The sequence below is a fragment of the Phocoena phocoena genome, chromosome 7, assembly GCF_963924675.1.
Source record: "Phocoena phocoena chromosome 7, mPhoPho1.1, whole genome shotgun sequence".
Classification (NCBI taxonomy): Eukaryota; Metazoa; Chordata; class Mammalia; order Artiodactyla; family Phocoenidae; genus Phocoena; species Phocoena phocoena.
The window spans coordinates 17,205,595-17,223,859 of record NC_089225.1 but is presented as its reverse complement, the minus strand read 5'-3'; the positions used below and the strand labels follow the sequence as shown (position 1 = coordinate 17,223,859).

The 18,265-nt window shown below is 41.2% G+C and overlaps 1 protein-coding gene across 1 annotated transcript in view; it reads left to right on the top strand.

The window, feature by feature from the left end:
- NCKAP5 (NCK associated protein 5) overlaps window positions 1-18,265 on the top strand; it is a 906,625-nt gene that overhangs the window by 599,441 nt on the left and 288,919 nt on the right. The window contains exon 6 of the mRNA XM_065880133.1: window positions 17,542-17,691. Coding sequence (XP_065736205.1) covers window positions 17,542-17,691 — 150 coding nt within the window. The remainder of the gene's footprint in view (window positions 1-17,541; window positions 17,692-18,265) is intronic.

Below are 18,265 nucleotides of genomic sequence, written 5' to 3'. Positions count from 1 at the left end.
CAGTAGTAACGCTAAACCGTGAACAGATTGGGATGTTCTTCTAAAACCCTGTGATTTATCTGACGCTGTTTCTCCCCCCTTAAAATTTAGTATGCTAGGTCCTGAACAAAAGCTGCTCGCGGTCCCTGGGAATGTTGTTATGGTATTTGCCGAAGTGCTATCTAAAGTGACAGTATATTCTGTGCACCCTTCCCACCACCAGACAACAGATGAGTAAATAAATCACAGAAGCTGAAGTCACCAGGGCTCACTGGGGCGGCTGTCAGCCAGACGGAGGGCCTCTACATTTTCATTAGCTTGTAGTAGGTGTGCGTTTATGTTTTGAACTAATTGAATCATCATTAACTACGGAAATGGCTGTAGTTTGTTAAACCTGTTGTGCTAATAGTCATCTGAGGGCAGATCTGACATCTCTGATAAAATCGTCCACTCCCTGGAGAAATGGCCAGGGAACCTGGGGACAGATGCTGTCAGCAGCATGGCTTATTGTTGGATAAAGAGCACAGATTCTCAGGTAGAATTAGCAGTAAGGCTAAATCTATGGGTGCATGGGAAAGTCCAAGAGAAGTAACTGGGTCCGCAGAAAGAGCATGACACTTGAAATTACACTGTAATTAAATGCTGGCCCTGCCACTACCTGGTAACAGGATGCCTCGTAACCTATTGGAGCCTGTTTTCTTGTCTGTAAAGGGTGCCCAGAATATTTGTCCTATGTCCCCATGGCTGTGAGTGTGTTAAAGGGTATATGAGGTGTTTTGGTTTAACTCTGAGGTGTTACACAAATATTAGGTGCTACTTATCATGTCTTTTGTGTTCTGGAAAGAGCTTAATGTCTCAGGCTAACACTACCAAAGTCTCTTCCTTATGTGATCAGTCCTAAATTATAGAGTTTTACATTTTTAGTACGAATTAGTAGGTGGATTTAACACACGGCTGGATATCCAGAATGAAAAACAAATTGTTCTAACTTCTTTGACTGACTAGCCTTCCAAAGTCGGATAGTTGGTTGTCTCTTCATATTCCCATGGTTTCATTTTGCCATCTTCAAGTTAGAAAGCCACGTGTACTTGAGGTGGGTCCCTTCCCTTCCTTTCCCTTCCCTTCCCCTTTCTTCCCCTCCCCCTGCCCCGTCCCACCCTCCCTCCCTCCCTCCCTCCCTCCCTCCCTCCCTCCCTTCCTTCCTTCCTTCCTTCCTTCCTTCCTTCCTTCCTTCCTTCCTTCCTTCCTTCCTTCCTTTTCAGTGTTAAAAGATAAGGGCAGTCTCTGTCAGAAAAAGAATGAATGAGCTAGAACCCAGCATAACTATTATTATCAGACATGCAGTGTTTCTATATGCTGGCTTTGTGTTGGCCATCAGAATTCAAAATAATAAAAACAGAGAGATGAGTGAATTTTATTCTTTTTAAAGCCTTGCAACCAGAAGATACTTAAAATTATTCCTCCCATAAGCTCTTTTCACAGACAGGACTCATGTTGGGCATGATTTCCTATGAGTGTTACAAGTGTCTTTCACTAAATTCCAATTCTAATGTTGCTTACCAGGCCTTTCCTTTCTTACAGGCAGGGAATGAAATGTGCTAAATGCAAAGGTTAGGTTAGGTGACATCTATCGGAGGGCCCAAGAGAAGTACACAGAAAAAAAAAAAAAGTTTTTTTTGTTTCTTTTTTTTTTTTTCCCAAGGAAGACAGACAGACAGACTCTCTGGAAAAGAAGCACAAAGCTTTTATTATACAAGATATCTTCTAGGCAGCTCTAACCTTAATGGCATTCTGTATTTACATTCCTAAACTTCAGCAGTGTTTAAATACTTATTCTTCTAAATTGAGTTTTTACAGATGATCAAAATTGTAGACATTTAAAGCTAGAAGGGACCTTTGAGTTAGTCTATTTCTGTGCATTCTATTCAAAGATGCGGAAATTGAGGGACAGAGAAGTTATGTGACTTGACTAAAATCACACAGCTGGTTAGTGGCAGAGCTAGGACTGGAATGTAGATTTCTTATTTCTACTTGTTCTAAAACTAAAATGGGTCTCTGTTCCCACCCTGGATAAGAATAGGTCACAGTGAGATGGAACTTGATGGACCTCAAGAAACGTGTGAGGCTGACCCTCCTTGTATCCTATCAAATGAAAGGCCAAAGTATGTCCACATGTGACACACACTGCCTTTTCCCTTTGCCCAAATTTGTGTTCTTTAATTATCCTCCCAGTCCTGGGCTCAGACCTAGTGTCACTCCCCCAGTGATGGGGTTGAAGATGGCAGGGCCACCATGTGAGGCCAAGCGTATGCACCAGGCAACCACACACATGTGGTGGGACTGAAAGAAGGGTGGGGAAGGCAATAAACTTCTTTTATTACTTTTTTGTATTATAGAAATTATGAGCTCATTGTCACAACCAGTTGTCAGTTTTCTACCTCATTTAGGACACTGGTGGACAGATTTCTCTCTATTGTTTATAAAAACAATGGGCAAGCAAGCATTATTTTTAAATTAGGAAGACTTTCCAAGCAGGGAAGTTGTTTTCCTCCCATACTGGACACATAGAACCTCTCTTTGAACCTTACTGTTAGTGACTGTGGAAGCCATTGAAAGTAGTTACACGCTATTAATGCCATCTGCTTCTGTGAAAAGGAACCAGTGTAACATGGTGGGCACTGGAGTCTCCGAACTCAAATAGAAATTTCCCAAGGGTTGCTCATCACACTAATACAGAGTAGTTTCTATGGTAGGTCAACATCTGACATCTATTACTGAAGAAGGATTTAGCAATTTATGGGTGAATATGCCCAGTTTCCCTGGCTTACACCTTCTGTCCCAGTGTACTATTCATAGCTACAACAGCCTTTACTCTCCAGTAGGTATTAGTTTAGATGATTAATTATATGTTCATTCTACGTTCTATGCTAATCACAAGAATTAAATCAAATGGGCAACCTCAAAAGTTTATCTGAAGTAAAAATGACCTGTGTTCTATATCGGAGCATCTTTGTCTAGAGGCTCTTAAACTTTGGCATAGGTTAGAATTACCTGGGGTGCTCTCTAAAATTACAGATGCCTGACCCCACTCCTAGGTATTGTGATTCACTGAAGCCAGAGTCGGCCAAGGTATCTGCGTTTTAAACAAGCAACACTTCTTTCCTCCCCTTACCCCATGAGCTGCTGCCAGTGGCTGTCGGCCCACTCCCTGAACAATAGTGACCTAAGAAAATATTAGTTGTCATTGTTGGAGTAACTGCATACTAAAGAATCAAAATCACAAGATAATGTACAAACTCTGAGGTCTCGTTTCGTGAGATTGTCGCTTTAATCATGGTTCAGTCAACTCGTGCTTAGACTATTGCAGTAGCATCTTACTTTCCCCACATCTATGTTAACCTCCCTCCATTCCACCCTCCACACTGTACCAGAGAGCTCTTTCGGAATACAGATCCTACCATGTCAAGCCCCTCCCACCTACACACACACACAGACACACACGAAAATAGTCAATGGCCATTAGAGTTAAGGCAGTATTCCTTGACTTGTGGCCTGGCCCCATTAGCCCATCCAGCCTCACTTTCCTCTCCAGCTATACATACACTTTCCTCCCCAGCTATTCAGACTCTTTTTGAATTGCCCTCCCATCCTTCCACCTCAAGATCACTTCCTGGTTGACCTTACGGTGGTAACCACAGGCATTTGCTTTCCTGACTTCTCTTGCATCCCTCTAGTATTGATTTTTGAAGCCCCTGGAAACTGTTCTTCGCAACACACATCACAGTACTGTTTTACATTTACTGGTGACATATTGATTACTGTCTCCTTCCACAAGACTGTAAGCTCTATAAGAACAGGCTCCACACGTTTTTTTATTCACCTTTATACCCCTGGCATCTTTCACAGTGCCTGGCACTCAGGAGCTGCTCAGTACGTATTTGTTGGATGGGTGCATTAACGAATTAGTTACGAAGTAAGGTGACCTCTTGAAACCTTCCCTGGATCCCACTGTGCTGGGCTGGGGGAAGCTGATGACCAGAAGATGCATAAGAAACATTTTGGGAAAGGGTCTTATCACTTTCCTGCATCATGTTTTTGACTGAACAGTAGCTGTCCATCAGTGAGGGGCTATCCTGCCTGCTCTTTGGAGTAACTGAACCCCCTGGACTGTCATCTGTCTGAGCTGAACTGATGCAACCCAGAGCTTTGTGTTGATCGGTATTATTGTACGTAGGCCTGATGATGCTGACTACTTGAGAACAAAAGATGAGGGCTCCCCCAAAGGTGAATCATTGCCCTGGTAACCACCTAGAGACACTTACAGCTCCAAGGATTGCTTTATGTACTGACAAGGCAAAGTTTGATTTAAACCCTTGGATACTAACTGAACTTCTAATCTCTAGCTTCCTGCATACCGGCTGGTATTTGTTGAGGGCAACAAGCTTATGGTCTCAACCATATATGAAAGTTGTGGGGAGTGAAAGTTGTTTGTGTGGTGGCCTCACTCTTATAGAACTCACTGTTGATTAAAGTCCATAGAGAACTGAAACGTGAAAACAGGTCATCTCTGGAATCAACTTATTCTTGTCACAGTTTGGCATCCTCAGGAGTGGACTTGGCTCGTTTGTCTTGTTTCTCTCTTAGAGGTTTATATGAAGAATATATTTCATTTAAAATCGTATATTTCTGAGCTCTCTTGCTCTCTTTTTACTAGGTAAATCACCAGTGATCCATGAGCAAAGGAACTAAAATTTCTGATTGAAATGGGTTATCTATGTGTAGACAGAATACGTATGCTTAATTTTTAAATATATGGGCATGCTTTTTGAGTATAATATAAATTCAGCAGGTGTCCTTTCTGAAATCCACAATAGTGATCCATCAGTAGTGTGTAGCCATATTTCCAGCTCTTCCAAATCTCCCTTTCCCTTCTGCCTCTTTGTTTCCACTTATTTTCCTCTTTTGCTCATCTACTTACTTAAAATATGTGCTTTCCGTTTGTCCTCTTTCTCAATATTACATTATACTCTAACACTCTCATTGGTAAGTGATTATAAAGAGACAAGAGTAAAGAAAAGGATAAGATGGATAACTCTGCAGTACTTACTGGATTTGTTTTAGGGCGTTTTAGAATTAGAACACAGTGAAATGTGCTTTCAGGTCAATGACTAGCCTGAGCAGTGTACAGATATGGCTTTCTTTCCTGGGCAGTGTCCCTTCAGAGCAGTCACGAGCCTCCTCTCCACCTGTCGAGGACATTGGTGGCACCCTGCGCAAACCTCAGGACCATCGAGAGTGCCCCCGTGATTTCTAGCTCTCAGTGTCTGTGTTGAAGGGCACTTTTATGTGAGGAGTATTTTGAAAAAACCTCACCGCCTGTGGCAGGCTGGAAACTGACACCCCAGGAGCTGCCCCCAATTATTGATTCTTACAGGTCGGTGCATAAATGTCCCAACGCCTTGGCCCCTGGGGTGGGATGATTCTGAGGCCTGTGTTCTGCCCCATCTCCCTGAGATTCCCGTGGACTTCACTTCAGTTACTTAGTACTGCGCTCTTCAGTGGCTCCCTTCTCTGAGTCAATTCCTTACTCCTGTTTTCTGCACTCCTCAGATGAACTACATGCACTCGACTCTTTGTTCTTTAAGAACCCAACCTAGACGCTAACTAATGATTTAGCAATACTAACTGGGCAATTAAGCTGTGAAGTCATGTTTTGCAGGGAACCACATTCAAAAAGCCTTGACTTTTCCATCAAAGCCCTTCATCCTCTGCCTTCCCTGCTTGGGAGACCCCTTCCTACCTTCATACCACCTTTGCTGCCATCTCTGGTGCTACCTGTTCTCTTTAGTTCTTCAAACAACTCAGGTTTCTGTTTCTCGAAAACAAGGCTTCCACTTGTCTCTTCAGTGCCCTTTGGCTGTAGTTCTTTATATTTCCTTCCCTTCGCTGCCACTCTTTCAAATAAGCATCTAAGAAAATTACTTCTATTTTCCCTTTTCACTTTTTGCATAACCACTGACAGTTTGGGTATCACCATCACACTTGAGTCAAATAGCTCTCAAGTCCCCACTAACAACCTTCTTTTTACAAAATGTAGAGGTCCTTTTCGTGTTCTCTTGTCATTTCTGTTACCATTGAGCATATTGATAACATTTCCTTCCTGAAAATTGTGTCTTGAGTAATTGAATTCTTAGAACCTTAATATTGCAAGGGACATTTAGTCCAACCATGACATTTTACATCTGGGGGAAACTGAGGACTGAAAAGGTCTATTGATTTGCCCAGCAAGGAGCAAAAGTGCACCTGACCTACCATCCAGTGTGAGAACTGCTTTTGGTAAGTCCTTATTCCATACTTTCAGAGTATTCATAATTTTTATTCCTTCTGATAGAAAACCCTCCCAGCTGGTCTCCTGGCTCCTTCCCTACTCAGCCCACTCTCCATTGTAACAGTCAGGATGCTGTTTCTAAAATGTACATCATAACCTATCGCTCCCCTATTTAGCCTCCAATTCCTCTTTACTTAAAATAGAACCCAAAGCCCTTTCCATGCCTTGCAAGACCCCGCTATGGTCCTGCTCTCTCTCTGATCTCATTTCCTGCTGTTCTTACTCTTAGAGTCCCTATATGCTCCTTCACACGGACTCTCCCTCAGCTGGTCAGCAGGGCAGGCTTAGCACTGCCACTCAGTACTTGCTTTATTATTTCTTCTATTTGGAATGTTTTTGTCCCAGACCATTGTATGGCTGCTTCCTTCCCATTCCCATTATGTGGTCTCAGCTTAAATGGCCACCTCGTCAGACGTGCCTTACACCAATGTCACATCTCATACTGTCCGTAAACATACCACTGGTTACAATTATATAACTTACTGACTTGACTTGGAGTTTGTCATGTTTCCCACAGTTAGAATACACATTCCTAGAGTACAGGAACTTTGTCTTGTTTGCCATACCTCCAGCACCTAGACCATCGAATGGCCAATAGTTTGCATCTCATAAACATTTGTAGGATAAATAAATGAATTAATGAATGCTATCTGAATGTTTCTTTCTCATTTCCAAGAACCCTTTCTTTTACTCTCCAATTCTATTACTCAACTACCTCTCAGTGTTTCTTGCAATAGAATCAAACTGGTTTCCTCATGAACCAATAAGGACAAAATGTATTCCTCACGGGGGCCTTTGTTACAGTTTTCTCTTTGACCAAAAATCCCATCCTATGCCTCTCTAACCGTTCAAGTGGAATCACTCCACCAAAACATAAGTCATGTTCCATTTCCACGAAATTGCACCTCCTGGTCATCACTGATCACCCTTTCTTCAATTATGTAAAGTGATCCTTACATTTTATGTAACCTAAACACTTATATATAATCTACACTATCTTGAATTGCGTCCAGTTCCTTCATATAATAATATTCAGGCACTGTGCCTAGACAGTGGCATGTGCATAAGTACTGCCTATCCTCATTACTTTCGGACTTTGTGAAGTCACTCCCTAAAACTGATCTGCAATCCCGAAATCAAGCCCTGCAGAGCTTTCATGGTCATTCGTGGACATTCACAGAGGAGTGAAAACTTTTAAGTCATCTGACACCTGTGTTCCCAGCTTAGGTCAACCAAAGCAACGCCCCGCCTTCTTTTTTAAGCTCTTCTACTGGAAATGTGTCCTTTTTGTGCTCTATTTAGTGACACTTTTTTACGTTTTATGCTTTTTGTGAGCGGTCTCGCTGTTGAAGGTGGCCCCCACGCATAGTGTGAAGTGCTGTCCAGTGTTCCTAAGTGCAAGCGGTCTGTGCTGTGCCTTGTGGAGAAAATGGGTGTTAGATAAGCTTTGTTCAAGCATGAGTTATAGTGCCGTGGGCGGTTAGTTCAGTGCTAATTAATCAACAATATATATTAAACAAGGTGTCTTTAAATAGAAACACTCATAAAACAAGATTATGTATTGATTAATGATGAAACTGTTACAACCAGAGGCCTCCAGAAACCTAACCCTGTACTTCCCCTAGGAACAATGATTCAGTATTTGTTAATCCAGTGCCCATGACAACGTTATAGAACACACCGTGAATAATGAGAATTGACTGCAGATGTGAGTATATTATATATGTGGCTGTTAGCCTCATGTAGGGATTTAGGACACAAAGAACCCAAGAGTTACTGAAATTAGGTAGTTTACCCAAGATTATTTGCCAAGCTGATAAATGGTAGATCTGGAATCCGGTTGCTATATTCCAAAGGCTTTTGGCTTTCAGTTGATGACACCAGTGGCTTTTCTTGGTTTGTTTGATTTGATTAGCTACAGGATCCTAATTATTTCAGGATCTATATATATATATACATACATATATATATACAAAAATAGAGGTAAATGATATTTTTTTAACATCTTCATTGGAGTATAATTGCTTTACAATGGTGTGTTAGTTTCTGCTTTATAACAAAGTGAATCAGCTATACGTATACATATATCCCCGTATCTCCTCCCTTTTGCGTCTCCCTCCAACCCACCAATCCCACCCCTCTAGGTGGTCACAAAGCACCGAGCTGATCTCCCTGTGCTATGCGGCTGCTTCCCACTAGCTATCTATTTTACGTTTGGTAGTGTATATATGTCCATGCCACTCTCTCACATCATCCCAGCTTCCCCTTCCCCCTCCCTGTATGCTCAGTCCATTCTCTACATCTGCATCTTTATTGCTGTCCTGCTCCTAGGTTCTTCAGAACCACTTTTTTTTTCTATTTTTAGATTCCATTTATATGTGTTAGCATAGGGTATTTGTTTTACTCTTTCTGACTTACTTCACTCTGTATGACAGTCTCTAGATCCATACACCTCACTACAAATAAGTCAATTTCATTTCTTTTCGTGGCTGAGTAATATTCGATAGTATATATGTGCCACATCTTCTTTATCCATTCATCTGTTGATGGACACTTAGGTTGCTTCCATATCCTGGCTATTGTAAATAGTGCTGCAGTCAATATTGTGATACATGACTCTTTTTGAATTATGTTTTTCTCCAGGTATATGCCCAGTAGTGAGATTGCTGGGTCGTGTGGTAGTTCTATTTTTAGTTTTTTAAGGAACCTCCAGAGTGGCTGTATCAATTTACGTCCCCACCAACAGTGCAAGAGTGTTCCCTTTTCTCCACACCCTCTCCAGAATTTACTGTTTGTAGATTTTTTGATGATGGCCATTCGCACTGGTGGGAGGTTATACCTCATTGTAGTTTTAATTTGCATTTCTCTAATGATTAGTGATGTTGAGCATTCTTTCATGTGTTTGCTGGAAATCTGTATATCTTCTTTGGAGAAATGTCTATTTAGGTCTTCTGCCCATTTTGGATTGGGTTGTTTGTTTTTTTGATATTGAGCTGCATGAGCTGCTTGTAAATTTTGGAGATTAATCCTTTGTCAGTTGCTTCATTTGCAAATATTTTCTCCCATTCTGAGGGTTATCTTTTCATCTTGTTTATGGTTTCCTTTGCTGTGCAAAAGCTTTTAAGTTTCATTAGGTCCCATTTGTTTATTTTTGTTTTTATTTGCATTTCTCGAGGAGGTGGGTCAAAAAGGATCTTGCTGTGATTTATGTCATAGAGTGTTCTGCCTATGTTTTCCTCTAAGAGTTTGATAGTGTCTGGCCTTACATTTAGGTCTTTAATTCACTTTGAGTTTATTTTTGTGTATGGTTGTAGGGAGTGTTCTAATTTCATTCTTTTACATGTAGCTGTCCAGGTTTCCCAGCACCACTTATTGAAGAGGCTGTCTTTTATCCATTGTATATTCTTGCCTCTTTTATCAAAGATAAGGTGACCATATGTGCGAGGGATTATCTCTAGGCTTTCTATCCTGTTCCATTGATCTATATTTCTGTTTTTGTGCCAGCACCATACTGTCTTGATCACTATAGCTTTGTAGCATAGTTTGACGTCTGGGAGACTGATGCCTCCAGCTCTGTTTTTCTTTCTCAAGATTGCTGTGGCTATTCGGGGTCTTTTGTGTTTCATACAGTTTTTTTGTTTGTTTTTTTTTTTTTTTGTGGTACACGGGCCTCTCACTGTTGCGGCCTCTCCCATTGCGGAGCACAGGTTCCGGATGCGCAGGCTCAGCAGCCATGGCTCACGGGCCTAGCCGCTCCGCGGCATGTGGGATCTTCCCAGACCGGGGCACGAACCCGTGTCCCCCGCATCAGCAGGTGGACTCTCAACCACTGCGCCACCAGGGAAGCCCCATACAGATTTTTTGGAAATTTTTTGTTCTCGTTCTGTGAAAAATGCCATTGGTAGTTTGATAGGGATTGCATTGAATCTGTAGATGGCTTTGGGAAGTATAATCATTTTCACAGTGTTGATTCTTCCAATCCAAATACATGGTATATCTTTCCATCTGTTTGTATCATCTTTAATTTCTTTCATCACTGTCTTATAGTTTTCTGCATACAGGTCTTTTGTCTCCTTAGGTAGGTTGATTACTAGGTATTTTATTCTTTTTGTTGCAATGGTAAATGGGAGTGTTTCCTTAATTTCTGTTTCAGATTTTTCATCATTAGTGTATAGGAACGCAAGAGATTTCTGTGCATTAATTTTGTATCCTGCTACTTTACCAAATTCATTGATTAGTTCTAGTAGTTTTCTGGTAGCTTCTTTAGGATTCTCTGTGTATAGTGTCATGTCATCTGCAAACGCGGACAGCTTTACTTCTTTTCCGATTTGGATTCCTTTTATTTCTTTTTCTTCTCTAATTGCTGTAGCTAAATATTCCAAAACTTGTTGAATAATAGTGGTGAGAGTGGGCAACCTTGTCTTGTTCCTGATCTTAGTGGAAATGGTTTCAGTTTTTCACCATTGAGAATGATGTTGGCTGTGGCTTTGTCATATATGGGCTTTATTATGTTGAATAAGTTCCCTCTATGCCTACTTTCTGGAGGGTTTTTATCATAAATGGGTGTTGAATTTTGTCAAAAGCTTTTTCTGCATCTATTGAGATTATCACATGGTTTTTATCCTTCAGTTTGTTAATATGTTTTATCATATTGGTTGATGTGCATATATTGAAGAATCCTTGCATACCTGGGATAAACCCCACTTGATCATGGTGTATGTTCCTTTTAATGTGCTATTGGATTCTGTTTGCTGGTATTTTGTTGAGTAGTTTTGCATCTATGTTCATCAGTGATATTGGCCTGTTGTTTTCTTCTTTGTTACATCTTTGTCTGGTTTTGTTATCAGGGTGATGGTGGCCTCATAGAATGTGTTTGGGAGAGTTCATCCCTCTGCTGTATTTTGGAAGAGTTTGAGAAGGATAGGTGTTAAGCTCTTCTCTAAATGTTTGATAGAATTCACCTGTAAAACCATCTGGTCCTGGGCTTTTGTTGGTTGGAAGATTTTTAATCACAGTCTCAATTTCAGTGCTTGTGATTGGTCTGTTTATATTTTGTATTTTTCCTGGTTCAGTCTTGGAAGGTTGTGTTTTTCTAAGAATTTGTCCCTTTCTTCCAGGTTGTCCATTTTATTGGTATATAGTTACTTGTAGTAATCTCTCATGATCCTTTGTATTTCTGCAGTGTCAGTTGTTACTCCTCCTTTTTCATTCTAATTCTGTTGATTTGAGTCTTCTCCCTTTTTGCTTGATGAGTCTAGCTAATGGTTTATCAATTTTGTTTATCTTCTCAAAAAACCAGCTTTTAGTTTTATTGATCTTTCCTATCGTTTCCTTCTTTCTTTTTCATTTATTTCCAATCTCATCTTTGTGATTTCCTTCCTTCTGCTAAATTTGGGAGTTTTTGTTCTTCTTTCTCTAATTGCATTAAGTGTACGTTTAGGTTGTTTATTTGAGATGTTTTTTGAGGTAGGATTGTATTGCTGTAAACTTCTGACTTAGAACTGCTTTTGCTGCATCCCATAGGTTTTGGGGCGTCGTGTCTCCATTGTCATTTGTTTCTAGGTAGTTTTTGATTTCCTCTTTGTTTTCTTCAGTGATCCCTTGGTTATTTAGTAGTGTATTGTTTATTTTCCATGTGTTTTTATTTTTTTACAGATTCTTTCCTGTAATTGACATCTAGTCTCATAGTGTGTGGTTGGAAAAGTTACTTGGTATGACTTCAGTTTTCTTAAATTTACCAAGGCTTGATTTGTGACCCAGTATATAATTCATCCTGGAGAATATTCCATGACCACTTGAGAAGAAAGTGTATTCTGTTGTTTTTGGATGGAATGTCCTATAAATATCAGTTAAGTCCATCTTGTTTAATGTATCATTTAAAGCTCGTTTTTCCTTATTTATTTTCATTTTGGATGATCTGTCCATTGGTGAAAGTGGGGTGTTAAAGTCCCCTACTCTGATTGTGTTACTGTCAATTGCCCCTTTTATGGCTGCTAGGATTTGCCCTATGTATTGAGGTGCTCCTATTTTGGGTGCATAAATATTTACCATTGTTATATCTTCTTCTTGGATCGATCCCTTGATCATTATGTAGTGTCCTTCTTTGTCTCTTGTGACATTCTTTATTTTAAAGTCTATTTTGTCTGATATGAGAATTGCTACTCCAGCTTTCTTTTGATTTCCATTTGCATGGAATATCTTTTTCCATCCCCTCACTTTCAGGCTGTATGTGTCCCTGGTCTGAAGTGGGTCTCTTATAGACAGCATGTATACAGGTCTTGATTTTGTTTCCATTGAACCAGTCTGTGTCTTTGGTTGGAGCATTTAATCCATTTACATTTAAGGTATTTATCGATATGTATGTTCCTGATACCATTTTCTTAATTGTTTTGGGTTTGTTATTGTAGGGCTTTTCCTTCTCTTTTGTTTCCTGCCTAGAGAAGTTCCTTTAGCATTTCTTGTAAAGCTGGTTTGGTGTTGCTGAATTCTCTTAACTTTTGCTTGTCTGTAAAGGTTTTGATTTCTCCGTCAAATCTGAATGAGATCCTTGCTGGGTAGAGTAATCTTGGTTGTAGGTTTTTCCCTTTCATCACTTAAATATGTCCTGCTACTTCCTTTTGGCTTGCAGAGCTTCTGCTGAAAGATCAGCTGTTAACCTTATGGAGATTCCCTGGTATGTTATTTGTTGCTTTTCCCTTTCTGCTTTTAATATTTTGTCTTTGTATTTTGTTGTTGATAGTTTGATTAATATGTGTCTTGGCGTGTTTCTCATTGGATTTATCCTATATGGGACTCTCTGCACTTCCTGGACTTGATTGACTATTTCCTTTCCCATATTAGGGAAGTTTTCAACTATAATCTCTTCAAATATTTTCTCAGACCCTTTCTTTTTTTCTTCTTCTTCTGCGACCCCTGTAATTTGAATGTTGTTGCATTTAATGTTGTCCCAGAGGTCTCTGAGACTGTCCTCAATTCTTTTCATTCTTTTTTCTTTATTCTGCTCTGCCGTAGTTATTTCCATTATTTTATCTTCCAGGTCACTTATCTGTTCTTCTGCCTTAGTTATTCTGCTATTGATTCCTTCTAGAAAATTTTATATTTCATTTATTGTGTTGTTCATCATTGTTTGTTTGCTGTTTAGTTCTTCTAGGTCCTTGTTAAATGCTTCTTGAATTTTCTCCATTCTATTTCCAAGATTTTGAATCATCTTTACTAACATTACTCTGAGTTCTTTTTAGGTAGACTGCCAATTTCCTCTTCATTTGTTTGGTCTGGTGTGTTTTTACCTTGCTCCTTAATCTGCTGTGTGTTTCTCCATTTTCTCATTTTGCTTAACTTAATGTGTTTGGGGTCTCCTTTTCGCAGGCTGCAGATTCATAGTTCCTGTTGTTTTTGGTGTCTGCCCACAGTGGCTAAGGTTGGTTCAGTGGGTTGTGTTAAGTTTCTTGGTGGAGGGGACTAGTGCCTGTGTTCTGGTGGATGAGGCTGGATCTTGTCTTTCTCGTGGGCAGGACTGCATCCGGTTTTGTGTTTGGGGACGTCTGTGACCTTATTATGATTTTAGGCAGGCTCTCTGCTAATGGGTGGGGCTGTGTTCCTGTTTTGCTAGTTGTTTGGCATAGGGTGTCTAGCACTGTAGCTTGCTGATCATTGAGTGGAGCTGGGTCTTAGTGTTGAGGTGGAGATCTCTGGGAGAGCTTTCGGCATTTGATATTACTTGGAGCCGGGAGGTCTCTGGTGGACCAGTGTCCTGAACTCGGTTCCCCCACCTCAGAGGCACAGGCCTGACACCCGGCCGGAGCACCACGACCCTGTCAGCCACATGGTTCAGAAGAAAAGGGAGAAAGAAAGAAAGAGAGAGAGAGAGAGAGGGAGGGATGGAGGGAGGGAGGGAAGGTGGGAGGGAAGAAGAAGGAACAGAAAATAGTTATTAAAATAAAAAATTTAAAGATATATTATTAAAAATTTAAAAAGTTAATAAGAAAAAGAAAGAAGAGAGCAGCCAGACCTAAAAACAAATCCAGCAATAATAACAAGCACTAAAAACTATACAAAAACAAACAAACAAAAAAAAAACGGACAGACAGAACCCTAGGACAAATTGTAAAAGCAAAGCTATACAGACGACATCACAGAAAGAAGCATACACATACACACTCAGGAAAAGAGAAAAAGGAAAAATATATATATTAAAAAAAAGGAATAGAGCAACCAAATCGATAAACAAATCTACCAATGATAATAAGCTTTAAATACTAAACTAAGATAACCATAAAACCAGAAACAAATTAGATGCAGAAAGCAAACCCCAAGTCTATAGTTGCTCCTAAAGTCCACCTCCTCAATTTTGGGATGATTCGTTGTCTGTTCATGTATTCCACAGGTGCAGGGTACATCAAGTTGATTGTGGAGCTTTAATCCGCTTCTTCTGAGGCTGCTGGGAGAGATTTCCCTTTCTCTTCTTTGTTCACACAGCTCCTGGGGTTCAGCTTTGGATTTGGCCCCGCCTCTGCGTGTAGGTCGCCTGAGGGCGTCTGTTCTTCGCCCAGACAGGAGGGGGTTAAAGGAGCCGCTGATTCGGGGGCTCTGGCTCTCTCAGGCTGGGCGGAGAGAGGGGTGTGGATGTGGGGCGGGACTGCGGCGGCAGAGGCCAGCGTGACGTTGCACCAGCCTGAGGTGCGCCGTGCGTTCTCCCGGGGAAGTTGTTGCTGGATCCCGGGACCCTGGCAGTGGCGGGATGCACAGGCCACAGTGAGGGGAGGTGTGGACAGTGACCTGTGCTTGCACACAGGCTTCTTGGTGGCTGCAGAAGCAGCCTTAGCGTGTCATGTCTGTCTGTGGTGTCCGTGCTGATAGCTGCGACTCGAGCCTGTCTCTGGAGCTCATGTAGGCGGTGCTCTGAATCCCCTCTCCTCGCACACCCCGAAACAATGGTCTCTTGCCTCTTTGGCGGCTCCAGACTGTTTCTCAGACTCCCTACCGGCTAGCCGTGCCTCACTAGCCCCTTTCATGCTGTGTTCACGCCGCCAACCCCAGTCCTCTCCCTGCGCTCCGACCGAAGCCCGAGCCTCAGCCCCGCCCGCCCCGGCCGGTGAGCAGACAAGCCTCTCGGGCTGGTGAGTGCCGGTCGCACCGATCCTCTGTGCGGGAATCTCTGCGCTCTGCCCTCTGCACCCCTGTGGCTGCACTCTCCGGCTCCGAAGTTCCCCACCCACAGTCTCCGCCCGCGAAGGGGCTTCCTAGTGTGTGGAAACCTTTCCTCCTTCACAGCTCCCTCCCACTGGTGCAGGTCCCGTCCCTATTCTTCTGTTTCTGTTTATTCTTTTTTCTTTTGCCCTACCCAGGTACGTGGGGAGTTTTTTGCCTTTTGGGAGGTCTGAGGTCTTCTGCCAGCGTTCAGTAGGTGTCCTGTAGGAGTTGTTCCACTTGTAGATGTATTTTGATGTATTTGTGGGGAGGAAGGTGATCTCCATGTCTTACTCCTCCGCCATCTTGAAGGTCCCTCCCTAGGTGCTATTTTTTAAAAGCTTGCTTTACAGTCCCAAGTTAGTGTTTAATTACAGTGATCCCACATCTTGAAAGAGAAGTAGAAGGACCTCTTTCTTTCAAAATTGTGTTGGTAACTCTGCCGATTTCAAGTTTCTTACCATGGAAATGAAAGTCTGCTGAGTGAACAAACCTTAAAGAATCAAAGCTGTGAAAATACAGTCATAACCTGGATATTTGTCCCAGCCTGAGGATCTGCACATTAAACTTGCTGAGCCTGAATCTGGGCGGAACTTACACCTGCTGCAGAAGTGAACACACCTGTACATTTCATGTGGACTTGCCCAAACCTGATTCCATAAAGAGCTATCACCTGCCTAGTCAGTTGCACATTCTTATAGAGAAATGGAAACTAATCTTGAAATCTGTAGGAAACAGATTAACACCTGTTTGTCTGTACAGATTAACATGGGTCAAGTTTCTATGTAGTCTCCAGTGTTTTATATATCTATACATACACATGTATACTTATATATGTGTACATATACGTTGACGTTTTTACTTCATATCTTATTTTCAAAAAATAAGTTAAATAATTTCAGGACTTCCAAAGTACTTTTGTGAACACAGTTTGAAGACCTGGGTTTTTTTTTCCCACTTACGCTCTTCTTTTCTCAGTAGATTTTTTAAGTGCTTAAAGGTTAAGATTCATATTTTTCGTGCTTCTGTATTTGCAGATGATCTTAGTTTAATGGTAAATATAAAGAAGCCTCTCACCGTTGATAATCCAGTTTAGCCCACATGGTTGCCAACCAGCTGTTTTTAATACAAAGATTTCTGCAGCATTGTGGTTAGAATTAAAAAGTGTGATGGAGTGATGTCACCTGATTCTGCGGCACGGTATCTTGATGTATGTACAAAAGTGGATGAAATTTTATTTTCATGTGATAGGCTCTTGACATTTCTTTTTCCCTTGAAAACAAGAGCCAATCGTGAGGCTCAAATTAATACTTCTCAACTTCCAAAGAGCTGCCAGAGACAAGGTTGAGTGAGGAACCTCCAGCAAGCAGGGAGGGAAGACAAGATAACATTTTACGTCTGCCTCAAGGCTATAGTACAAATCCTGGAGTGTTAGAAAGGGGACTATAGGGCCCTTAAGAGCCATGTTATTAGTGAGCCAAAGGAACTAAATGGTTTCAGCTTAGAATTCTGAAATCGTTATCATTTCAATATTTTGTGATATTTTCTTTTCCCTTAATTGAATGGTTGCATGTCCAGTGACTTTGATGATCTTACTATAGGAGCTAAGCTGTTCACAAGTCAAGGTATCAAGGTTGACTTATTTTTCCCCAGTTTAGAGCACAGCTGAATTTCATGCTGCATATAAAAATGGATTAACCACATGACTCCACCTACCGTTTTTATGGGCTCGGTCACTTCTCCAACAGGGCAGAGGACATGTGCATTCCGTGGTGGTGACTCAATGACTTGTCCCACCAAGATTCATTAAAATTATCTACTGTGTTTACTAATATAAGCCCCACTCAGAATTTGTTTAGCAAAACCTTCTCTACCTCAGCCCCGGAAAGAATGCAGAAAGAGTAGGGAGGTTCCAAACTTCTCAACCTTAAACTCTTGCTTATTTTTCAGTGGAGATTATTGAAAACAACAATTCTTTCTTGCTTCAGGAAAAACTGTCAGAGGAAGAGAGAAAACACAAGGAAGCTTTGGAAGACCGTCACATGGTGGTAGATGAGGATTCAAGGAGTGAAGGCAGCAGTGCAGATGAGGGGAAAGAAAAGACCAAATTGCTGTTAGAAAGATTGAAGGCTCTAGAGGTAAGAAATGGAACCATTTTTACACGTTTACGGAAAAATAACCGTGTTCTGCTTCTTGTATTGGCCCCACTTTTGAGTAAATATAAATCTTCCTTTCTTAGTTCTCCCAGACTAATAGGATCTAGTGGCTCCCATTGGGATGCCTTTGTCAATGATGAGCACAGGGTTAAAGTTTGTGACCCTGAAAGAGTCTTGGCCTAGTGAGTATGATTGTACTGCCTTAAAAAAGTGCATAGATCAGTAATTCATTTCACTTTCAGTTTGACCCTCAAACTGGATCAGTTTCCCTAAAATTGCAAGTTCCTTGAGGGAAGGGCTATGTGATATTTCGCTTAGTTTCCCAATGCCTAATGATCAAATAAGTGAACGAATAAGCAAAATATTGAATACTACGTAAGGGCAATTGTAAGAAAAATAATTTTAAGCAGTAGAGCTATTTCTTCAAAAAACAAAAAAGCTCGTGCAGAAGTGCACCATGTAAGACATAAAAATAGAGGTGAAGCTGAGCTAAGGGGTGCTTTAAGGAGGGTTTTCAACCACTGTAGTCCTCTAAAACAGTTGAAAACTCTGGTCT